Here is an 18216-nt window from a genome sequence, read left to right on the forward strand (position 1 = left end):
TTATTGGCCACCACTGCCTCTGTGCGCGATTTCGCGCTACCATTGGCTAACTCGGGAAAGTGGGAAGCGTGAAGGAGGGACGCTGAGGTAGAGGGTCAGGGGGTTAGTGAGGCCGGAAGTGAGTGTAATAAAGTTTCTCCAGGGAGGCAGGGCCCGGGGAGAAAGTTGGAGCGGTAACCTAAGCTGGCAGTGGCGTGAGCCGGAACCAAATCGGCCCACGGTGCGGTGCGGAGACTCCATGAGGCCCTGGTGAGTCTTTACTTTTTTCTCCTTAGGTGACTCACTCTTCCACTCCGGAACCCCTCTCCCGGGACCCCACTTCCGGTCTTCATTTATAAGTCCCGCCCCTGAGACCCCTCTCCCCGGAAGTCCCACCTCCCAACTTCAGGGGGCTCCCCCGAACCCCGACTTGATTTTTATTTTTTGTCTCCGACCCCACCCTGTCGCCCAGTTTTCCTGGAAGTCCCACCCCCAGACACGTTCCAAGCCCTACTACGTGAAACCCTTCGTTACTCCTTCCATTCCCCGAAACTCCGCCTCCTAGCAACGATCCTCCGCTAACTCCTGTCAAAAGGCCTATCTCCCAAAAGGGCAAAACCCTGCTCCTCAAAGAACGATTCGAATTGAAGCCACGCCTCTTCGGGGCTCCGCCCCTCCGAAGCCACGCCCCGTTCGTAATCCGTGTCTGTCCAGAAAGCCTCCCCGTATAGAAGTCTAAAGTTCGCGTCCTAGGGGACCACGCCCCCTTACGAGCTTTGTGGGACCTGGGTCATAAGCTGAAAAGCCTTGTCGTCAATCCCTGAAACTCCACCTGCTTATATTTTCCTGTCCTTTGTCTTTTTTTGGGCTTTGGGATCAGTTTTCCGAGCACTCTCGTGCTCCCCCAGGTGGGAAGTCAAAGTTCCCATCTCTGACTGTGAAGAGTGATATTAAAGGCAGCCGTTTTCCTTTCTTTCTTTTTGTTTTTTTTGAGACGGAGTTTCGCTCTTGTTGCCCAGGCTGGAGTGCAATTGTGCGATCTCGACTCACCGCAGCCTCCGCCTCCTGGGTTCAAGTGATTCTCCTGCCTCAGCCTCCCGAGTAGCTGGGATTATAGGCGCCCGGCACCACGCCCGGCTAATTTTTGTATTTTTAGTAGAGAGGGGGTTTCACCATGTTGACTAGGCTAGCCTCGAACTCCTGACCTCAGGTGATCCACCCGTCTCAGCCTCCTTAAGTGCTGGGATTACAGGCGTGAGCCACCGCGCCCGGCCCCATTTTCCTCTTTCTTAACCTCCTCCAAGGGTAGAACTATTTGAAGGGGCTGAACTTAGGGTTTGGCACAAAAGGGAGAGAGACTTGCTGTCAGACTCCCAGCCTCATCTCCTGGCCTTCCCTTCCCAGGACCAACTCCATCCCACAAGTAGCTCTAGGCCTACCTATCCATAAGTGGATAGGACCATGGATTTGTTGGTGTGTGGCATGTGGGTGTGACAGGAGCAAGTTTTCTACCAGAAAAACGGTGGTTTGGAGTGGGGGTATACAATAGTGCCCTTTTTGTTGTTTGATTTTTTTCTTTTTTTTTAAGGGACAGTTCAGTTGCTGCTTCTCTGTCTCTTCCCCTCCCCCTAACCAGAGTTCTTGTCTGGGCATTCTTCCTGGCCCCGTTTGCCCAGCCTTCCCTGCTGGAAACATTCCTGAGGCTTTCGCCATTTCCTGCCACTTCCCACCCCCCTCCCCTCCTCCCAGTTGGGCTGAGAAGCCACACACAGCTTTTTCCCTACACCCAATCACCTGGACTTCCAGTAGGCAATCTCCTTTCTCCCCATGCACATTTCAACAGTCATACTTCTTTCTTTTCTTCCAAACGCCCACACCCATTGGTCCTTCCCTGGCTCTGGCTACTGCAGGCTCCCACAGAACATCATCTCAACAGATGAGGACATCCTAGTGTGTGTTTGTGTGTTTTGGGGGTGTGAGGCTATGGTGGAATCCTTTCCTCATTCTCTCTGTGCCTGAGAGCTGGCTGGAAAAGAAGTGATAAAATTCCTTCTCAGGATTGGCTGACAGTGACAAAGCTCTTCTGGAATGAGCACTAAGGGGAGATTTAAGAGTTAAGTACAGTATCTAACACACTTCAAGTGTTAATGTTGTTAATCAGGATAATTATCTATATTTTAATCCTCTGAAGTAAATCTAAGGGTAATTCCAAGGTGAGCTTGAGTGAATACGTATTTTTTTTTTTTTTTGAGGCAGAGTTTTGCTCTTGTCACCCAGGCTGGAGTGCAATGGCGCGATCTCAGCTCACTGCAACCTCCACCTCCTGGGTTCAAGCGATTCTCCTGCCTCAGCCTCCCGAGCTGGGATTACAGGTGCCCACCACCATGCCCAGCTAATTTTTGTAGTTTTAGTAGAGATGGGGTTTCACCATGTTGACCAGGCTGGTCTCAAACTTCTGATTTCAGGTGATCCACCCGCCTCAGCCTCCCAAAGTGCTGGGATTACAGGTGTGAGTGTGAGCCACCGTGCCCGGTGGGAATATGTGTCTTTAACTTGCTTTTTCTTTTTCTTTTTTTTTTTTGGTCGCTTTCCAGCTTTGCCTATGGCATTCTCCAGAAGAGCAGTGGCAGGAAGCCGTGGGTGGCAGGAATGAGTTTGGGACTTGTTCCCTGTGTCCAGCTTCAACCCATCTTCTCCTGACACCCCTTTCTCCTGTACTTACTTATTTTTTCTCCTGTCCTTATTGACACAGATGTGTCTTCTGATCTCTCTGTCCCTTCCTAGCTTGTCGTTTCTATTTCTCTTGGAGAACTGTTTCTTCCCCTGGTGTGAGGGACACTGTGCTCTTTGGTGGGGCTTAGGGCCCTGTAAGAGGAGGGATATGAATTGGGGTGGTTTGGAGTGGGAGTGGGGACCTGATTCCCTCATTCTCACCCTTGACAGTGTGCTGTGTTAACAAGGCCTGTGGAAAGGGGAGGGGACAGTGCTTGGCTATGAGCCGTCGGTCTTGGTGTGGTAGATGGCATACCTAGAGAACAAGCCGTGACCAGCATGTCCTCTTGTTCCCCTCTTGCCTGGTAGCTTCCTGATGTACCATCCAGGTTGGACTTTATTCCCCTTTTTTCACCAACTTTGCTTCTCCTCTTGACACTGCTTTGCATCCATTGGGACCACTTCCTTCCCATCCCCACTTCGCTAGCTCCAGTCCACAGCTGTGGTAGCAGAGGATGCTAATGGCCCAGGCTTACTGTATGGGGTAGTGGTTGGGGGTGGCCTGGGCTGGAGGGTGGGGAATTCGAGTGTCCAACCAGAACAGGAAGGGAAATGCTGAGTTCTGAGATCTCCTCCCTTTTCCACCCGCAGCTGCCTCTGTTTCCTCCCTCATCCCCTCTACTCTAGCCTGACTTCCTGCCCCCTTTGGCCTGCCTGTGTCCGGTTTCTAGTGACCCAGACCTCCTATCTCCTTTCTTTCCGTCCAACTCCTCCAAGCTTCCCTCCCACCCCCACTTTCCTTCTCCCCAGATTACTAGTTGTTTGTGTAGGGCAGGGGAGAGGAGCTTGGATAGCCCTACCCCCTGCTCCAGTCCGAGGTTGGGGCGGGGTGGGGGCTCAGCCCCTCTGAGCCTGTGAGTCAGCACTGTCCTCGTGATTGGTCTCTCCCTTTAGCTCTCCGCCCCTGGGGAGGAGCCAGGCAGCTCTGGGTCCAGCCTGTTCTCTTCTCAGCCAGAGAAGAGGCTCCACGTTGGGCGGGGATGGGGCCCGAAACTGTCTGGGTCTGAGCTGGGGAGCGGAAGCCACTTGTCCCTCTCCCTCCCCAGGACTTCTGTGACTCCTGGGCCACGGAGGTCCGACCAGGCTAAGGGCCTGGGGATACCCCCTGCCTGGCCCCCTTGCCCAAACTGGCAGGGGGGCCAGGCCGGGCAGCAGCCCCTCTCTCACCTCAGCTATGGATCTTCTGCCCCCCAAGCCCAAGTACAATCCACTCCGGAATGAGTCTCTGTCATCGCTGGAGGAGGGGGCTTCAGGGTCCACCCCCCCGGAGGAGCTGCCTTCCCCATCAGCTTCATCCCTGGGGCCCATCCTGCCTCCTCTGCCTGGGGACGATAGTCCCACTACTCTGTGCTCCTTCTTCCCCCGGATGAGCAACCTGAGGCTGGCCAACCCGGCTGGGGGGCGCCCAGGGTCTAAGGGGGAGCCAGGAAGGGCAGCCGATGATGGGGAGGGGATCGTAGGGGCAGCCATGCCAGACTCAGGCCCCCTACCCCTCCTCCAGGACATGAACAAGCTGAGTGGAGGCGGCGGGCGCAGGACTCGGGTGGAAGGGGGCCAGCTGGGGGGCGAGGAGTGGACCCGCCACGGGAGCTTTGTCAATAAGCCCACGCGGGGCTGGCTGCATCCCAACGACAAAGTCATGGGACCCGGGGTTTCCTACTTGGTTCGGGTGAGTGAACATCCTCCTTTCCATTCCCTCCCAGACCCCTCCAGTTCTTCTGCTCACTCCAGCTTGGCTGGAATTCTTTTTTCCTGCTGTTCCCCAACAACCCTGTTTCAGTGTTCTGTTTCCTAAACCCTTCCCATCCCTTCCCCAATTCTGTAGCCCCTTCCCTTCCAGCTCTGCCTGGGCCCCCTTCTTTCTTTTGACTCCCCCACCCCCACCCTGCCATGCTTAGCACAATGCCCAGCATGGCAGAAGCTCTTAATAAGTGTTGGAAGGAGTGACTTCTTGATCCTTTCCTCCATTCTTCTCCCGCCTTCTGGAGTTGTCGCTCCATCCCAGTCAGTGCCTGTCGGTCCCCTCCAAACTCTCTCCCCAGTGCGTGAGGTCCTTCTAGCCTGGCTTTTCTTTCTCTCCTCGTTCCCTGTTGTCTTTCACCTTGGTTGTGGGATGTAGACACGGGAAGTGGGCAGAACTTCTTCCTCTTTACTTCTCTTAGGGACCATATGGGCAAAGTCCTAGGGCCCTTTGTGAAGGGACTGGGGTCAGGGAGCGGCTGACCTGCTGTGCTCTCCTCCCTCCCCTTAGTACATGGGCTGTGTGGAGGTCCTTCAGTCAATGCGTGCCCTGGACTTCAACACCCGGACTCAGGTTACCAGGTTAGTGGGGAGGGAGTGGACTGTGGGATTCCTGGGATTAGTGAGGCCATGGGAAAGGGCGGAGGGGAGTGGGTCACTTGGGTACTGCTGGTTGGGGCTGATCTTTGGGTAGCAAAGGGGATTGAGAGAAAGGTGGGATAGTGATTCTGCCTCTTACTGAAAGGAGGCCCCGCTGGCCCGGATCCTCCTTACCTGTCCAGCCTTGGGAGTTGTGGGGAAGGTAGCAGAAGCGGCTGGCAGGTGGAGCTGGAGTAGCAAATGGGGGTTGATGGAAGGTTGCTGCTGCCTTTGCGAAGGGAATGGGACATTTGGTAGCTGGAAGGGGGTGGGGCTATACCCATTGAGGCCCTAACCCAATCAGCCAGGAAGCGGCCTCTCAGTGTCATCAAATATTAAAGGCCCTTAATTCAATCCACCACGACAAAGAGCCTGGAGTGCCCTGGGAGTCTGGCCTGGCTTTCCCCTCCCCCAGCTCTGTGGCAGCCCCAGTTGAGTGGGAGGCAGGCAGGCAGGCGCTGGGTCTGAGTACCCCTCTTTCCCCAGGGAGGCCATCAGTCTGGTGTGTGAGGCTGTGCCGGGTGCTAAGGGGGCGACAAGGAGGAGAAAGGTACTTGGGGTCCTTGGGGATAGGGATGCTGCTGGGAAATGTGGAGGGACAGTGAGGAGGCAAGTGTGGGGCATGTGGGGAGAGGGCCAGGAGACAAGAGTATGGTTTGTCTGTGCTGGGAACCCTCACCTTCTAAGACCCTGGGCCCTACCTTAGCCCTGTAGCCGCCCGCTCAGCTCTATCCTGGGGAGGAGTAACCTGAAATTTGCTGGAATGCCAATCACTCTCACCGTCTCTACCAGCAGCCTCAACCTCATGGCCGCAGACTGCAAACAGGTTGGTGGAGGTGGGCAGGCAGACCAGAAACACTGATGGGGGTGCTAAGGGGAGATCTAGTTAGGAGGCCAAAAACTAGGAAGAGGGCTTGAGAGCAGAAGACCAGTAGGGAAGGAGGAAATGAGGATATGGGATAAGGAACCCAGAGAATGAGACTGGGGCACCAGAGTTCTGGGCCCTGAGGCTGCCTGACACATGGCATTCCCTTCCTTCTCCATCCCCTGCCCTAATTCTCAGATCATCGCCAACCACCACATGCAATCTATCTCATTTGCATCCGGAGGGGATCCGGTGAGTTGGGGAACAGAGCAAAGGTGGTGGGAGAAGAGCAAGGGGCTAGGGATTGGGAAGACATTGATTAGAGAAGTGGGGGTGCTAGGACTGTGGGGATATCTGAAAAGGACTGGGTTTTAGGGGTCAGGAGTAAAGTGGAACTGTAAAATTTTCTGACCTTCCTCCCCAGGACACAGCCGAGTATGTCGCCTACGTTGCCAAAGACCCTGTGAATCAGAGAGGTGAGGCATGGTGGGGAGCACTGGGTGGGTCTGGCTGTTTGAGGAGGTGAGTAGGACCTGGGGTCATCTGTACCCACTCTAAGTAGATCTAAGTGGGGGTTCCTGCCGAGGAAGATGAGGGCCCCCGACTGTGCCTCCTCCCAGTGGGCTCAACTCACTGACAGCCTCTGCTGTGCCCTCAGCCTGCCACATTCTGGAGTGTCCTGAAGGGCTTGCCCAGGATGTCATCAGCACCATTGGCCAGGCCTTCGAGTTGCGCTTCAAACAATACCTCAGGAACCCACCCAAACTGGTCACCCCTCATGACAGGTGAGCAGGTGGGGAGAGTGTGGAGCAGCTTTTGAGACCAGGATTGGGAAAGGAGGGCTGTTCTTCCAACACTTGAGCTGAGAGGTTCAGGGAGGGAATAACCTGTGTGCCTCTGCTTCCCACTTCCTGCTATTCTTCTGTTTCCTGTGGTTCAGGAGGAAAGGCTTTTGAGGCCCTGCTTGCCGCAGGGCCAGCTTTTCTTGTTTGCTCATGGTGGAGCTGTAGTCCGGGGCCTCCAAGTTACATCTCTCTCTGGCTAGGTGGGATTTTTCTATTCCCATTCCTCTTTCTTGCTCATTTCTCTACTTGGCATTCTGTGTTTTCCTGCCTCTAGAAGCCATCAAGACTTTGGGTTTGGGAGGATATCTCTTTTCCCTGAGATTATAATCTTTCCTACCTCAGGCCTTGAGGGATAAGCAGTGGAGCCAGCAGGGATCGAATATTTAGGAGAGGTAAAAATATTCTGGAGCTGGAGCGCCTCCCTGCTGCCACACACACACACACACACACACACACACACCATAGTGCTTCCCTTCCTTGTTGGGAGAGAGCACAGAGATCAAGAGCAAGAGCATTACTTATTTATTTTGAGACAGAGCCTTGCTCTGTAGCCCAGGCTGGAGTTCAGTGGTGCAATCACAGCTCAGTGTAGCCTCCATATCCTGGGCTTGAGTGATCCTCCCACCTTAGCTTCCTGAGTAGATGGGACCACAGGTACATGCCACCACACGTGGCTGAGTAGTAGTATTTTTATTTTGGTAGAGATAAGGTCTCGCTATGTTGCCCTGGCTGGTCTTGAACTCCTAGGCTCAAACAGCCCTCCCTCCTTGGCCTCTGAAAGCGTTGGGATTATAGGCGTGAGCCATTGCACCTGGCCAAGGGGACGAGCTTTAAAGTCAAACCTGAATTTAAATCTGAGCTTAGCCGCCTTTTAGTTGTGAGACGGGCAAATCTTTTCACCTCTGACCCTCATTTTCCTCATATGTAAAATTGGGGAAGGAAACAATACCTACCTTATGGGGTTGCCAGGAGAATGAAATGATTATGTATATAAAACACTCAGCCTCAGGCCTAATCCATAGTAAATACCCAATAGATGGCTGCTGTTCTATTCCCTCCTCCCCTCCTCCTGCCCACCACACATTTATAGCTACACCTTCACTGTCCTGTCCCTCAGGATGGCTGGCTTTGATGGCTCAGCGTGGGATGAGGAGGAGGAAGAGCCAGCTGACCATCAGTACTATAATGACTTCCCGGGGAAGGAACCCCCCCTGGGGGGGGTGGTAGACATGAGGCTTCGGGAAGGAGCTGCTCCAGGGGCTGCTCGATCCACTGCACCCAGTGCCCAGACCCCTAGCCACTTGGGAGCTACACTGGTAAGCTGCTTGGATGGAGGTGGGCTGGACCTAGGGTGGGAGTGGTTGTTTAGGGCTTCTGGTCTCACCTTATTTTTATCCCTGCAGCCTGTAGGACACCCTGTTGGGGGAGATCCAGAAGTCCGAAAACAGATGCCACCTCCATCATCCTGTCCAGGTATGAAGGGAGCTGAGATGGACAGAGCCAGGGAGTGTTGGAGGCAGGGCTGGGGATCACTGTAGAACCTCTCTTTCCTTAGCAGGCAGAGAGCTCTTTGACGATCCCTCCTATGTCAACGTCCAGAACCTAGACAAGGTCCGGCAAGCAGTGGGTGGTGCTGGGCTCCCCAATCCTGCTGTCAATGGCAGTGCACCCCGTGACCTGTTTGATATGAGTGAGTGCTTGTCTTTCCTCTCTGCATCCCCACCTTTCTACTTGGTTCTGGCCCTTCTCCTGCCTATCTGCTCTTTCCTTCCTGACTTCCCTTCCCTGAAGTCTGGGTCTTGGGTGTGTGTTGTGCCCACTACTTTCCCTCACCCTCCGTCTACACTTCCAGAGCCCTTTGAAGATGCTCTTCGGGTGCCTCCACCTCCCCAGTCAGTGTCCATGGCTGAGCAGCTCCGAGGAGAGCCCTGGTTCCATGGGAAGCTGAGTCGGCGGGAGGCTGAGGCACTGCTGCAGCTCAACGGGGACTTCCTGGTGCGGGAGAGCACGACCACACCTGGCCAGTATGTGCTCACTGGCTTGCAGAGTGGGCAGCCCAAGCATCTGCTACTGGTGGACCCTGAGGGTGTGGTGAGTGTGGCAGAGGTGTAGGTGAGGGGTGGCAGAAGGGAAGGTACAGTATCCTACAGTGTATCCCTGTTCCTTCCCTCATTGCTTTCTAGACATTCCCGCTGGGCAGCTCTCTGTGGGCGTCTCTTGCTCTTTAGGGTGTCTGGCATCTTCCTCCAGGGGCTCATCCCTTAGCCTGAACTATGTTCTTTATAGTCCTGGCACTAAAGGGCTGGGCGTGGTGGCTCACACCTGTAATCCCAGCACTTTGGGAAGCTGAGGCGGGTGAATCACCTGAGGTCAGGAGTTTGAGACCAGCCTGACCAATATGGTGAAACCCCATCTCTACTAAAAATACAAAAATTAGCTAGGTGTGGTGGTGGGCACCTGTAGTCCCAGCTACTCAGGAGTTGAGGCAGGAGAATTGCTTGAACCAGGAGGCAGAGGTTGCAATGAGCTGAGATCACACCACTGCACTCCAGCCTGGGTGATAGAGTGAGATTGTCTAAAAAAACAAAACAAAACAAATACGGTCCTGGACTGTCCTCAAATCCCCAGGCCTTATCAGAGCTAGAAGGCAGTCATCTCATCTGTGCCCATTTTTACAAATAAGGAAACCACCCTGAAGAGGTTGTGATGCCCAATGTCACATGGTTAAAGGCTAGACACTGCAAGTTTCCTTTTGTAAGAAGATCCAAGGGCTTCTCCAGCTCCCCAGACTCAGGAGTCAGACCACTGTGCTTTCTCTTATCTGCACTGCCTCACTGTTCTTCAGAACTTTCCTTGTTTAGCCAGGTGTGGTGGCTCATGCCTGTAATCCCAACATTTTGGGAAGCTGAGGTGGGAGGATTGCTTGAGGCCAGGAGTTCGAGACTAGCCTAGGCAACATAGCAAGACCTTGTCTCTAGAAAAATAAAAAAACAAAAAATTAGTCAGGAATGGTGACACATGCCTGTAGTCCTACCTACCCAGGAGGCTGAGGCTTGAGCCCAGGAGTTCGACGTTACAGTGAGCCATGACTGCGCCATTGCACTCTAGCCTGGGTGACAGAGTCCCTGTCTAGAAACAAACTTTTGTCTGTTTTCTACAGCAATCTCAGCCTCCTTTCCTCTTTTTCTTTTTTTTTTTTTTTTGAGATACGGTTTTGCTTTGTCACCTAGGCTGGGGTGTGGTGGCACACCCGGCTAATTTTTTTTTTTTTTTTTTTTTTTTGAGACGGAGTCTCGCTCTGTCGCCCAGGCTGGAGTGCAGTGGCCGGATCTCAGCTCACTGCAAGCTCCGCCTCCCGGGTTCACGCCATTCTCCTGCCTCAGCCTCCCTAGTAGCTGGGACTACAGGCGCCCGCCAGGTTGCCCGGCTAGTTTTTTGTATTTTTAGTAGAGACGGGGTTTCACCATGTTAGCCAGGGTGGTCTTGATCTCCTGACCTCGTGATCCGCCCGTGTCGGCCTCCCAAAGTGCTGGGATTACAGGCTTGAGCCACCGCGCCCGGCCTGTATTTTTGTTGTTGTTGTTGTTGAGATGGGGTTTTGCCATGTTGCCCAAGCTGTTCTTGAACTCCTGGGCTCAAGTGATCTGCCTCCCATAGCCTCCCAGAGTGCTGGGATTACAGGCATGAGCCACCATGCCCAGCCTCCACATCTTTTTTTGCACTGTGTATACTCTTCTGAGACATGCCAACTTTCTCCAGGTCAAGAAAAGGGTATATAGCTCTCAGCTTCACTCTTTCAGGGCTGATGTCACCTTTGCCTTTTCCCACTTCACTGACCTATTTCTGCAACTGTTTCTTTCTAGAGAAACCTCAATGATCAGGACTGATAGGCCACACTCTCCCCTACCATTTTTTTCTCCTTCTTCAAGCCTCTTGTCTGTTTTACCCTCTTCCACCTTGGAGGCTGAGGTCTTATTTGACTCTTCACCTGAATTGACCTTCTTCCTTCCCACCCTCCCAGGTTCGGACTAAGGATCACCGCTTTGAGAGTGTCAGTCACCTCATCAGCTACCATATGGACAATCACTTGCCCATCATCTCTGCGGGCAGCGAACTATGTCTACAGCAACCTGTGGAGCGGAAACTGTGATCTGCCCCAGAGCTCTCTTCCAGAAGATGCCCTCCAATCCCTTCCACCCTATTCCCTAAGTCTTGGGACCTCATTTGGGAGTGTTCTGTGGTCTTGGCCTTGTGTCAGAGCTGGGAGTAGTGTGGACTCTGGGTTTCATATCCAGCTAAGTGAGAGGGTTTGAGGGTTTGAGTCAGAAGCCTGGGGGAGAATCCTGCCTCTCCCCAAACATTAATCACCAAAGTATTAATGTACAGAGTGGCCCTTCACCTGGGCCTTTCCTGTGCCAACCTGATGCCCTTTCCCCGAGAAAGTGAGTGCTTGTCATGGAAAATGTCCTGTGGTGACAGGCCCAGTGGAACAGTCACCCTTTTGGGCAAGGGGGAACAAATCACACTTCTGGGCTTCAGGGTATCCCAGACCCTTCTCAACACCCCCACCCCCCATGTTTAAACTTTGTGCCTTTGACTATCTCTTAGGTCTGATGATATTTTATGCAGAGTTCTTGGGCCCCTGAGTTCAATGACAGGGATGCCAACACCTTCTTGGCTTCTGGGACCTGTCTTCTTGCTCAGCACTCTCTCCGGTTTGGGTTGGGATAACAGAGGCAGGAGTGGCAGCTGTCCCCTCTCCCTGGGGATATGCAACCCTTAGAGATTGCCCCAGAGCCCCCCTCCCGGCCAGGGGGGAGATGGATCCCTCCCTTGCTCAGTGCCTCCTGGCCGGGGCCCCTCACCCCAAGGGGTCTGTATATACATTTCATAAGGCCTGCCCTCCCATGTTGCATGCCTATTGTACTCTACAGCCAAAGTGTAGCCCTTCTTGGAGCCTCTGCCCTGCCTCCCTTTCTGGGAGGGTGGGGTGGGGGTGACTGAATTTGGGCCTCCTGTACAGTTCACTCTCCCAGGTGGATTTTGTGGAGGTGGGAAAAAGGGCATTGAGACTCTAAAGCAGTAGACAATCCCCAGATACCATCTGTAGAGTTGGAACTGCATTCTTGTAAAGTTTTATATGCATATATTTTAGGGCTGTAGACTTACTTTCCTATTTTGTTTTCCATGGCTTATTCTCGAGCACAAAATGGTAATCAATTATTACATTTATACATCACCTTTTTGACTTTTCCAAGCCCTTTTACAGCTCTTGGCATTTTCCTCGCCCAGGCCTGTGAGGTAACTGGGATCGCACCTTTTATACCAGAGACCTGAGGCAGATGAAATTTATTTCCATCTAGGACTAGAAAAACTTGGGTCTCTTACCGCGAGACTGAGAGGCAGAAGTCAGCTCGAATGCCTGTCAGTTTCATGGATGGGAAATGCAAAACCTGCAGTTCCTGAGTACCTTCTACAGGCCCGGCCCAGCGTAGGCCCGGGGTGGCCACACCACAGCAAGCCGCCCCCCTCTTTTGGCCTTATGGATAAGGGACAGTTGACCATTTTCATCCTGGACTCCTTTTGCTGTTTGGATGTTTCCACGGGTCTCACTTATACCAAAGAGAAAACTCTTCATTAAAGTCCGTTATTTCTTCTACCTCTGCCTCTTAATCCTGGGAAACCTATTGTGTACGCCGCGGGCCCTTAGCGGCACAGCGGTGAGGCGGGAGGTCGCGGCCGCCGAGGGAAGCTGGGGGGTCTGCGGAGTTTGGGCGCGGCAGAGTGGGGCGTGTCGCGCCACCGTCCCCATGAGGATGTTGTGTCCGGGGGGCGGAGGCTGGCTCCGGGTGCGTCCAGGCAGGAGCCGGGACTCTCCGGCGCCACAACGCCGGCCCCCGGGCTACCTGGACCTCCCGGGCGCGGCCTCGGCTCGCGCGCGCCCCTCCGCGGTGGCTCCACTGGCCGGGATGGTACGGTCCGGCAGCAGGGCCGCGCTCCGCCGCCCCTCGGTGAGCTGGTGTGGGCCGCCGCTAGCGGAAACGACCCTCTCCACTCGCGTGGTGCCGTGGTAAGCCTCGCCCCTCGCCTGCCGCCTGTTTTCTGGCGTAGAGTCTCGTCCGGTCTTTGCTCCCCCTCCCTGCCGGGCTTAGTGGTGGTGGCCGCGCCGAGTTCCGGTTCCGGTTGCTGCCGCCGCTGGCTGGCGGCGAGTCTGGAGAGAGCGCGCAGTTCGCGCCGCGGCTGTGCGCTTTGGTGTCGTCGCACTTTGAGGTTGCTGCAGCTTGGGGGCCTGTGCTGCCCCTGACTCCCCTTCTGGGCGATGGTGCAGCCCGAGGGCGACTCCATCCCCCGCCGCCGCCGCTAACCCCGGTCCCCCACTCCATGGCCGCCTCGGCGCCGCCCCCACCGGACAAGCTGGAGGGAGGTGGCGGCCCCGCACCGCCCCCTGCGCCGCCCAGCACCGGGAGGAAGCAGGGCAAGGCCGGTGAGAGCGCTGCGAGGGGCGGGGGCTGAAGAAGCCCAGGACTTGGGAACCTCAGAGGGGAGGCATGGTGGGAGGGGGGCGTTTCACAGGCTGAAGGGCTTGAAGGGAGGCTCAGGTGAAAAGGATGGGTGGGTGTAATCCTTCAGGAGTTGGGGACAGGTGTCACACATTGAGGACGCTAGAGTTTGGAGCCACATGGAATTCAGTAGTCACTTGGAGCTTGAGGATATCGAAAGATGGGATATCATTTAAAGGAAGACATAGCTGAGAGTATGATCATTTTCACAATCTATTTTTCATATTGCACTCCTTGTTAGCATTTGATGAATAAATAAGTATGTATTGACGTTAAAGGAGTTCCTCAGAGCATGGCTGAGAGAAAAGAGGTTGGGGAAACCTCAGGGAAACTTGTCTGCGTCTTCCTTTTGCCGCTCTTCCAGGTCTGCAAATGAAGAGCCCAGAAAAGAAGCGAAGGAAGTCAAATACTCAGGTGAATGGTTGGTGGTGGTGGGGGTGGTTCCCGGCAGCCCCTTGGCGGCACACTGTCTACTCTGCCATTCCAGTATCTGTTTGTATCTTGCATCAACTGCAGGGAGGAGAGAGAAAACTGTCTTTCTTGCTTTGTTTCTTGTTCTTTCCCTGAACCTTATAACAAATTTAGGGGAAAGTATTCTCTCCTAAGAGATGATTCGACCAAAGTTCTTACCACGCAGGGTTCCAGTCTTCTCCGTGTTTCCTGTCCTGGTTTCCTCATGATGATAACGTAACACCTTCCACTTTCTGAGCCTTTTTTTAGTGCCAGGGATTGTGCTAACATGCTTTTAACAGTTTGGGGGAGATAGGCATTATCCTTATTTTACGACAAGAAATCTAGGTGTTAAAAATGTTAAATACGAGCTCCACAGTCTTGAGGTTGTTTTTCACGGTCAGAGCTGGGATTCCATTCTAGTTCTGCCCGTTTTTAAAACACAGTTACTGCACTATGCTGGTTCCACTCTCCACCCTCTTTCTCTTGGCTTTTTTTTTTTTTTTTTTTTTTTTTTTTTGGCAGTAACAGAGTTGCTGTGTTGCCTAGGCTGGGTTCAAACTCCTGGGCTCAAGGGATCCTCCTGCCTCGGCTTCCCAAAGTGTTAGCATTACAGGTGTGAGCCACTGTGCCCGGCCTGTGGTCCATATATTTTTTTATTTTTTATTTTTTTTGAGACGGAGTCTTGCTCTGTCGCCCAGGCTGGAGTGCAGTGGCGCGATCTTGGCTCACTGCAAGCTCTGCCTCCCGGGTTCACACCATTCTCCTGCCTCAGTCTCCCGAGTAGCTGGTACTCCAGGCGCCCACCACCACACCTGGCTAATTTTTTTGTATTTTTGGTAGGGACGGGGTTTCACCGTGTTAGCCAGGATGGTCTCAATCTCCTGATCTTGTGATCTGCCCGCCTCCACCTCCCAAAGTGCTGGAATTACAGGCGTGAGCCGCTGCACCCAGCCTGTGGTCCTTATTGATTTTAGGCCTGAGCTGCCCAGTATCAGCCTCCAAAATGTGTATTGTGTTGGTCGTGCTCTCTTGGTTTAGTTCTGTGTTTCCCTCCATGACCCTCTTTCCCTCAACTGTTTCTCATTAGGGCCCTGCATACTCACATCTGACGGAGTTTGCACCACCCCCGACTCCCATGGTGGATCACCTGGTTGCATCCAACCCTTTTGAAGATGACTTCGGAGCCCCCAAGGTGGGGGGTGCCCCTCCATTCCTTGGCAGTCCTGTGCCCTTTGGAGGCTTCCGCGTGCAGGGGGGCATGGCGGGCCAGGTACCCCCAGGCTATGGCACTGGAGTTGGAGGGGGCCCCCAGCCACTTCGTCGACAGCCGCCCCCCTTCCCTCCCAATCCTATGGGCCCTGCTTTCAACATGGCCCCCCAGGGCCCTGGCTACCCACCCCCAGGCAACATGAATTTTCCCAGCCAACCCTTCAACCAGCCTCTAGGTCAAAACTTTAGTCCTCCCAGCGGGCAGATGATGCCGGGCCCAGTTGGGGGATTTGGTCCCATGATCTCACCCACCATGGGACAGCCTCCCAGAGCAGAGTTGGGCCCACCTTCTCTGTCCCAGCGATTTGCTCAGCCAGGGGCTCCTTTTGGCCCTTCTCCTCTTCAGAGACCTGGTCAGGGGCTTCCCAGCCTGCCGCCTAACACAAGCCCCTTTCCTGGTCCGGACCCTGGCTTTCCTGGCCCTGGTGGTGAGGATGGGGGGAAGCCCTTGAATCCACCTGCTCCTACTGCTTTTCCCCAGGAACCCCACTCAGGCTCCCCAGCTGCTGCTGTTAATGGGAACCAGCCCAGTTTCCCCCCAAACAGTAGTGGGCGGGGTGGGGGCACTCCAGATGCCAACAGCTTGGCACCCCCTGGCAAGGCAGGTGGGGGCTCTGGGCCCCAGCCTCCCCCAGGCTTGGTGTACCCATGTGGTGCCTGTCGGAGTGAGGTGAATGATGACCAGGATGCCATTCTGTGTGAGGCCTCCTGCCAGAAGTGGTTCCACCGTGAGTGCACAGGCATGACTGAGAGCGCCTATGGGCTACTGACCACTGAAGCTTCTGCCGTCTGGGCCTGCGATCTCTGCCTCAAGACCAAGGAGATCCAGTCTGTCTACATCCGCGAGGGCATGGGGCAGCTGGTGGCTGCTAACGATGGGTGATGCTGGTGAAGTGGCCCAGGGAAGTGCACATGTCTCTCCCTGCTCTTCCAGGGTGATTTTTTTGATGTCTGGCTCTTGGTCCTTGTTTCCACTGGTTTTCCATCCCCATGGGGCAGAAACAGTTGCTCCTGGGAGCAGAAAAGGAATTGAGGTGGGCAGGCAGAAGAGCCTGGATTGCTCACTGTTTTGGGAAACTTACATGTTGAGATCTACAGAGATCCAGGAAACCAAAGCCCTGCTGAGCAGAGCCATTTTGTGGCTATTTCTGGAGGCCCAGGAGTGTGGCTGCAAGAGAAAAGGGGCTGGAGGAAGATCCGGAGGGCAGGGGTGTTCCCTCTGCTGATGATGGATGCCCCTAACACCTGTGCCTAACACCACTACCGAGCCCCACAGCTCCAGCCTTAGTTTTTGGAGTCAAGTGTTAAAAGGTTTCTGGCCAGAGGAATTGGGGTCTTGCCATCCCTGCAATAGCCCTTTTATGGGCTCTGGGAGACAGCTTTAGGGAATAAATGGGGGTTTTCCCCTTTTTCTACCCACTCCTTTGCTTCCTGCAAGACTTACCCAACTCCTCCCCCCTCAGAGAACCAAATAGCCTGAAGAAGCAGGAGAGTTCCTGGTTATGGCAGTTTCTTGGTGATTTGGGGCTTCAAGACAGTAGGTGAGAGATGCTGTCAGGACATATCTTCCTCATACCAAAGTCACTGGTCCTTTCTCAGCCTCTCTTGTGCTTTTCTCCTAATGACCATATTTTTGCCAAAAATTGGGATATGTTATCTGACAGACCAGAATATTTGAAGTTTGGGCTGTCCTGAAAGTCTGGATTTTGGTGATACCCTCCTCCCCTAGCCCATCTGTTGCACATTATACTCCATGTGTTCTTCAGCTTTCGGTGCCCTTATTCCCCTGCCTTCCTGGCTTGACTGAAGGAAAGCTTGAAAAGGCGCAGAGCCCTTATACCTCATTTCTTCCCTGACAAAAAGATCCAGGTGAGGCCCTGTCACAGCCTGTGGGTGGGTAGGGGATGTGGCGGCATCCTCATTGCCATGGTACTCAAAAGGCAGAGGAGCCTGGAGATTGTTGCTTCTCTGCTATTCTTTCATATCTTGGGCCTGGTGATTAGCAATTCTCATTCCTCTCAGCCAAAGGCCTACACTGGGCTTTATTTGTCCTTTTTTATTTTTTGAGCACTGCCCGCCAGAGACGGGCCTGGGGCCTGATGAGGACCTTAGCGCTGCTCGTTCTCCTTTTTGGTTCATGCATACATTCCTCCATGGGGTGGGGAAAGCAGGCCCTCCTCAGAGAAGTTAGGGGTTCCCCGGCTCGAGGTATAGTGGCAAAGACCTAGTGGTCCCCTACCCCCACTTCTCTCAGTTCCTGGCATGAGGAGAGAAGACCCTGCTCTGGTGGAGCTGACAACCTTCGAGGCCGGAAGGAGAGAGCAGCCTCTGGGCATCGTTCCCAGTGTCCCCCACACTAAAACGGTGTAGGTGGCAACCCTCCCGCCAGCCACCCCGCTGCTCACCTCTTGTGTTTGTGGTTCTGTTTGCCCCATTTATCTGTTGCTATTTTTGTGTTGTCTTTCCCCGCTCCGCATTTTGTAAAATGGCTCCTAGGGGAGTGTCTTTGCCTGGATCTGCTCCCTCTTGCCCTCTCACTCCACTACTTTTTGGAAGAAAGTGATGGCAGAATGCCGTGGTGGTGGGGGGTCTTTTGTACTGTTGGATTAATAAAATGACTTTAAAATCCCAGACAAGGACTCCTTGCTGTTGCTGTGTTAAAAGGCTGGAATGAGCCACTGTCACTGCTGGGTAGGGTGCTTAGGGGTTGAGGATATGTATACTCCCCAGGGTCCCTGGGAGTGGGAATGGCAGATTTGGCCCCTGAACTGACCCTGGTATAAGCCGCTGAGCCTAGGGAGGTCTGTGTTTCCCCGCCCATCCCCCTGTGTCTCAGCTGTGAGAAACTGAGTTTCCTTTCTGAGCATATTCCTGGTCCAGGCCTGGAGCCAGGAGGATTTGGCACCAAAGCCTCTGGAAGACAAGTGCTTGAGCTCTTCTGGGTTTAGCACCCCACCCACCTCCCAGTTGTTTGGGTTAGGGAGCAAGTGTAGCTCTAAGGGTGAGGGGAGGGGCTACTCCTGTTCCAGCCAATTTCATTTTGGGATGTTTTTCAGATCATTCCCGTCCCCCAACCGTTTTTTTAAAAGTAGCA

The 18216-nt window shown here is 54.0% G+C and overlaps 3 protein-coding genes across 10 annotated transcripts; 2 read left to right on the plus strand and 1 right to left on the minus strand.

Moving 5' to 3' along the window:
* Nucleotides 1–12: 12 nt before the first annotated feature.
* SHC1 (SHC adaptor protein 1) lies at nt 13–12499 on the plus strand. Of its 6 annotated transcripts, none has more exons than XM_010364673.2 (13): nt 13–249; nt 4253–4420; nt 5003–5073; nt 5617–5680; nt 5837–5956; nt 6194–6247; nt 6420–6471; nt 6654–6780; nt 7958–8156; nt 8244–8313; nt 8396–8530; nt 8693–8931; nt 10862–12499. In XM_010364673.2, the coding sequence occupies exons 2-13, from the start codon at nt 4256–4258 to the stop codon at nt 10988–10990; spliced, it is 1425 nt and encodes a 474-aa protein (XP_010362975.1). In that variant the 5' UTR covers nt 13–249; nt 4253–4255; the 3' UTR covers nt 10991–12499. The 6 variants fall into 6 exon arrangements, with proteins under 6 accessions (XP_010362975.1, XP_030791582.1, XP_010362976.1 ...); XM_010364674.2 differs by having other exon boundaries at nt 103–249; nt 8399–8530; XM_030935722.1 differs by lacking the exon at nt 6194–6247.
* Nucleotides 12022–13228, minus strand: LOC104663534 (translation initiation factor IF-2). Its single transcript, XM_010364780.2, is given in 4 exon segments — nt 12022–12557; nt 12559–12597; nt 12599–12676; nt 12679–13228. Coding segments are annotated over 4 exon segments (657 nt in total). The 5' UTR covers nt 13186–13228; the 3' UTR covers nt 12022–12524.
* PYGO2 (pygopus family PHD finger 2) lies at nt 12582–17755 on the plus strand. Of its 3 annotated transcripts, none has more exons than XM_030935724.1 (3): nt 12582–12910; nt 13765–13814; nt 14941–17755. In XM_030935724.1, the coding sequence occupies exons 2-3, from the start codon at nt 13773–13775 to the stop codon at nt 16003–16005; spliced, it is 1107 nt and encodes a 368-aa protein (XP_030791584.1). In that variant the 5' UTR covers nt 12582–12910; nt 13765–13772; the 3' UTR covers nt 16006–17755. The 3 variants fall into 3 exon arrangements, with proteins under 3 accessions (XP_030791584.1, XP_010362977.1, XP_030791583.1); XM_010364675.2 differs by lacking the exon at nt 12582–12910 and adding an exon at nt 13019–13324; XM_030935723.1 differs by lacking the exon at nt 12582–12910 and adding an exon at nt 13386–13594.
* The last annotated feature ends 461 nt before the right edge of the window (nt 17756–18216 follow it).

Source organism: Rhinopithecus roxellana, chromosome 8 (assembly GCF_007565055.1).
Source record: "Rhinopithecus roxellana isolate Shanxi Qingling chromosome 8, ASM756505v1, whole genome shotgun sequence".
Taxonomy (NCBI): Eukaryota; Metazoa; Chordata; class Mammalia; order Primates; family Cercopithecidae; genus Rhinopithecus; species Rhinopithecus roxellana.

What these genes read in the sequence shown, in the direction of transcription:
- SHC1 (XM_010364670.2), top strand. Translation starts at nt 3,926, where the DNA reads ATGGATCTTCTGCCCCCCAAGCCCAAGTACAATCCACTCCGGAATGAG. An exon ending in GGGCGACAAGGAGGAGAAAG is followed by an intron (nt 5,681 to 5,836) that starts GTACTTGGGGTC and finishes GCCCTACCTTAG; the next exon opens with CCCTGTAGCCGCCCGCTCAG. An exon ending in TTGCATCCGGAGGGGATCCG is followed by an intron (nt 6,248 to 6,419) that starts GTGAGTTGGGGA and finishes CTTCCTCCCCAG; the next exon opens with GACACAGCCGAGTATGTCGC.
- PYGO2 (XM_010364675.2), top strand. Translation starts at nt 13,222, where the DNA reads ATGGCCGCCTCGGCGCCGCCCCCACCGGACAAGCTGGAGGGAGGTGGC. An exon ending in GAGGAAGCAGGGCAAGGCCG is followed by an intron (nt 13,325 to 13,764) that starts GTGAGAGCGCTG and finishes CCGCTCTTCCAG; the next exon opens with GTCTGCAAATGAAGAGCCCA. An exon ending in GAAGGAAGTCAAATACTCAG is followed by an intron (nt 13,815 to 14,940) that starts GTGAATGGTTGG and finishes GTTTCTCATTAG; the next exon opens with GGCCCTGCATACTCACATCT.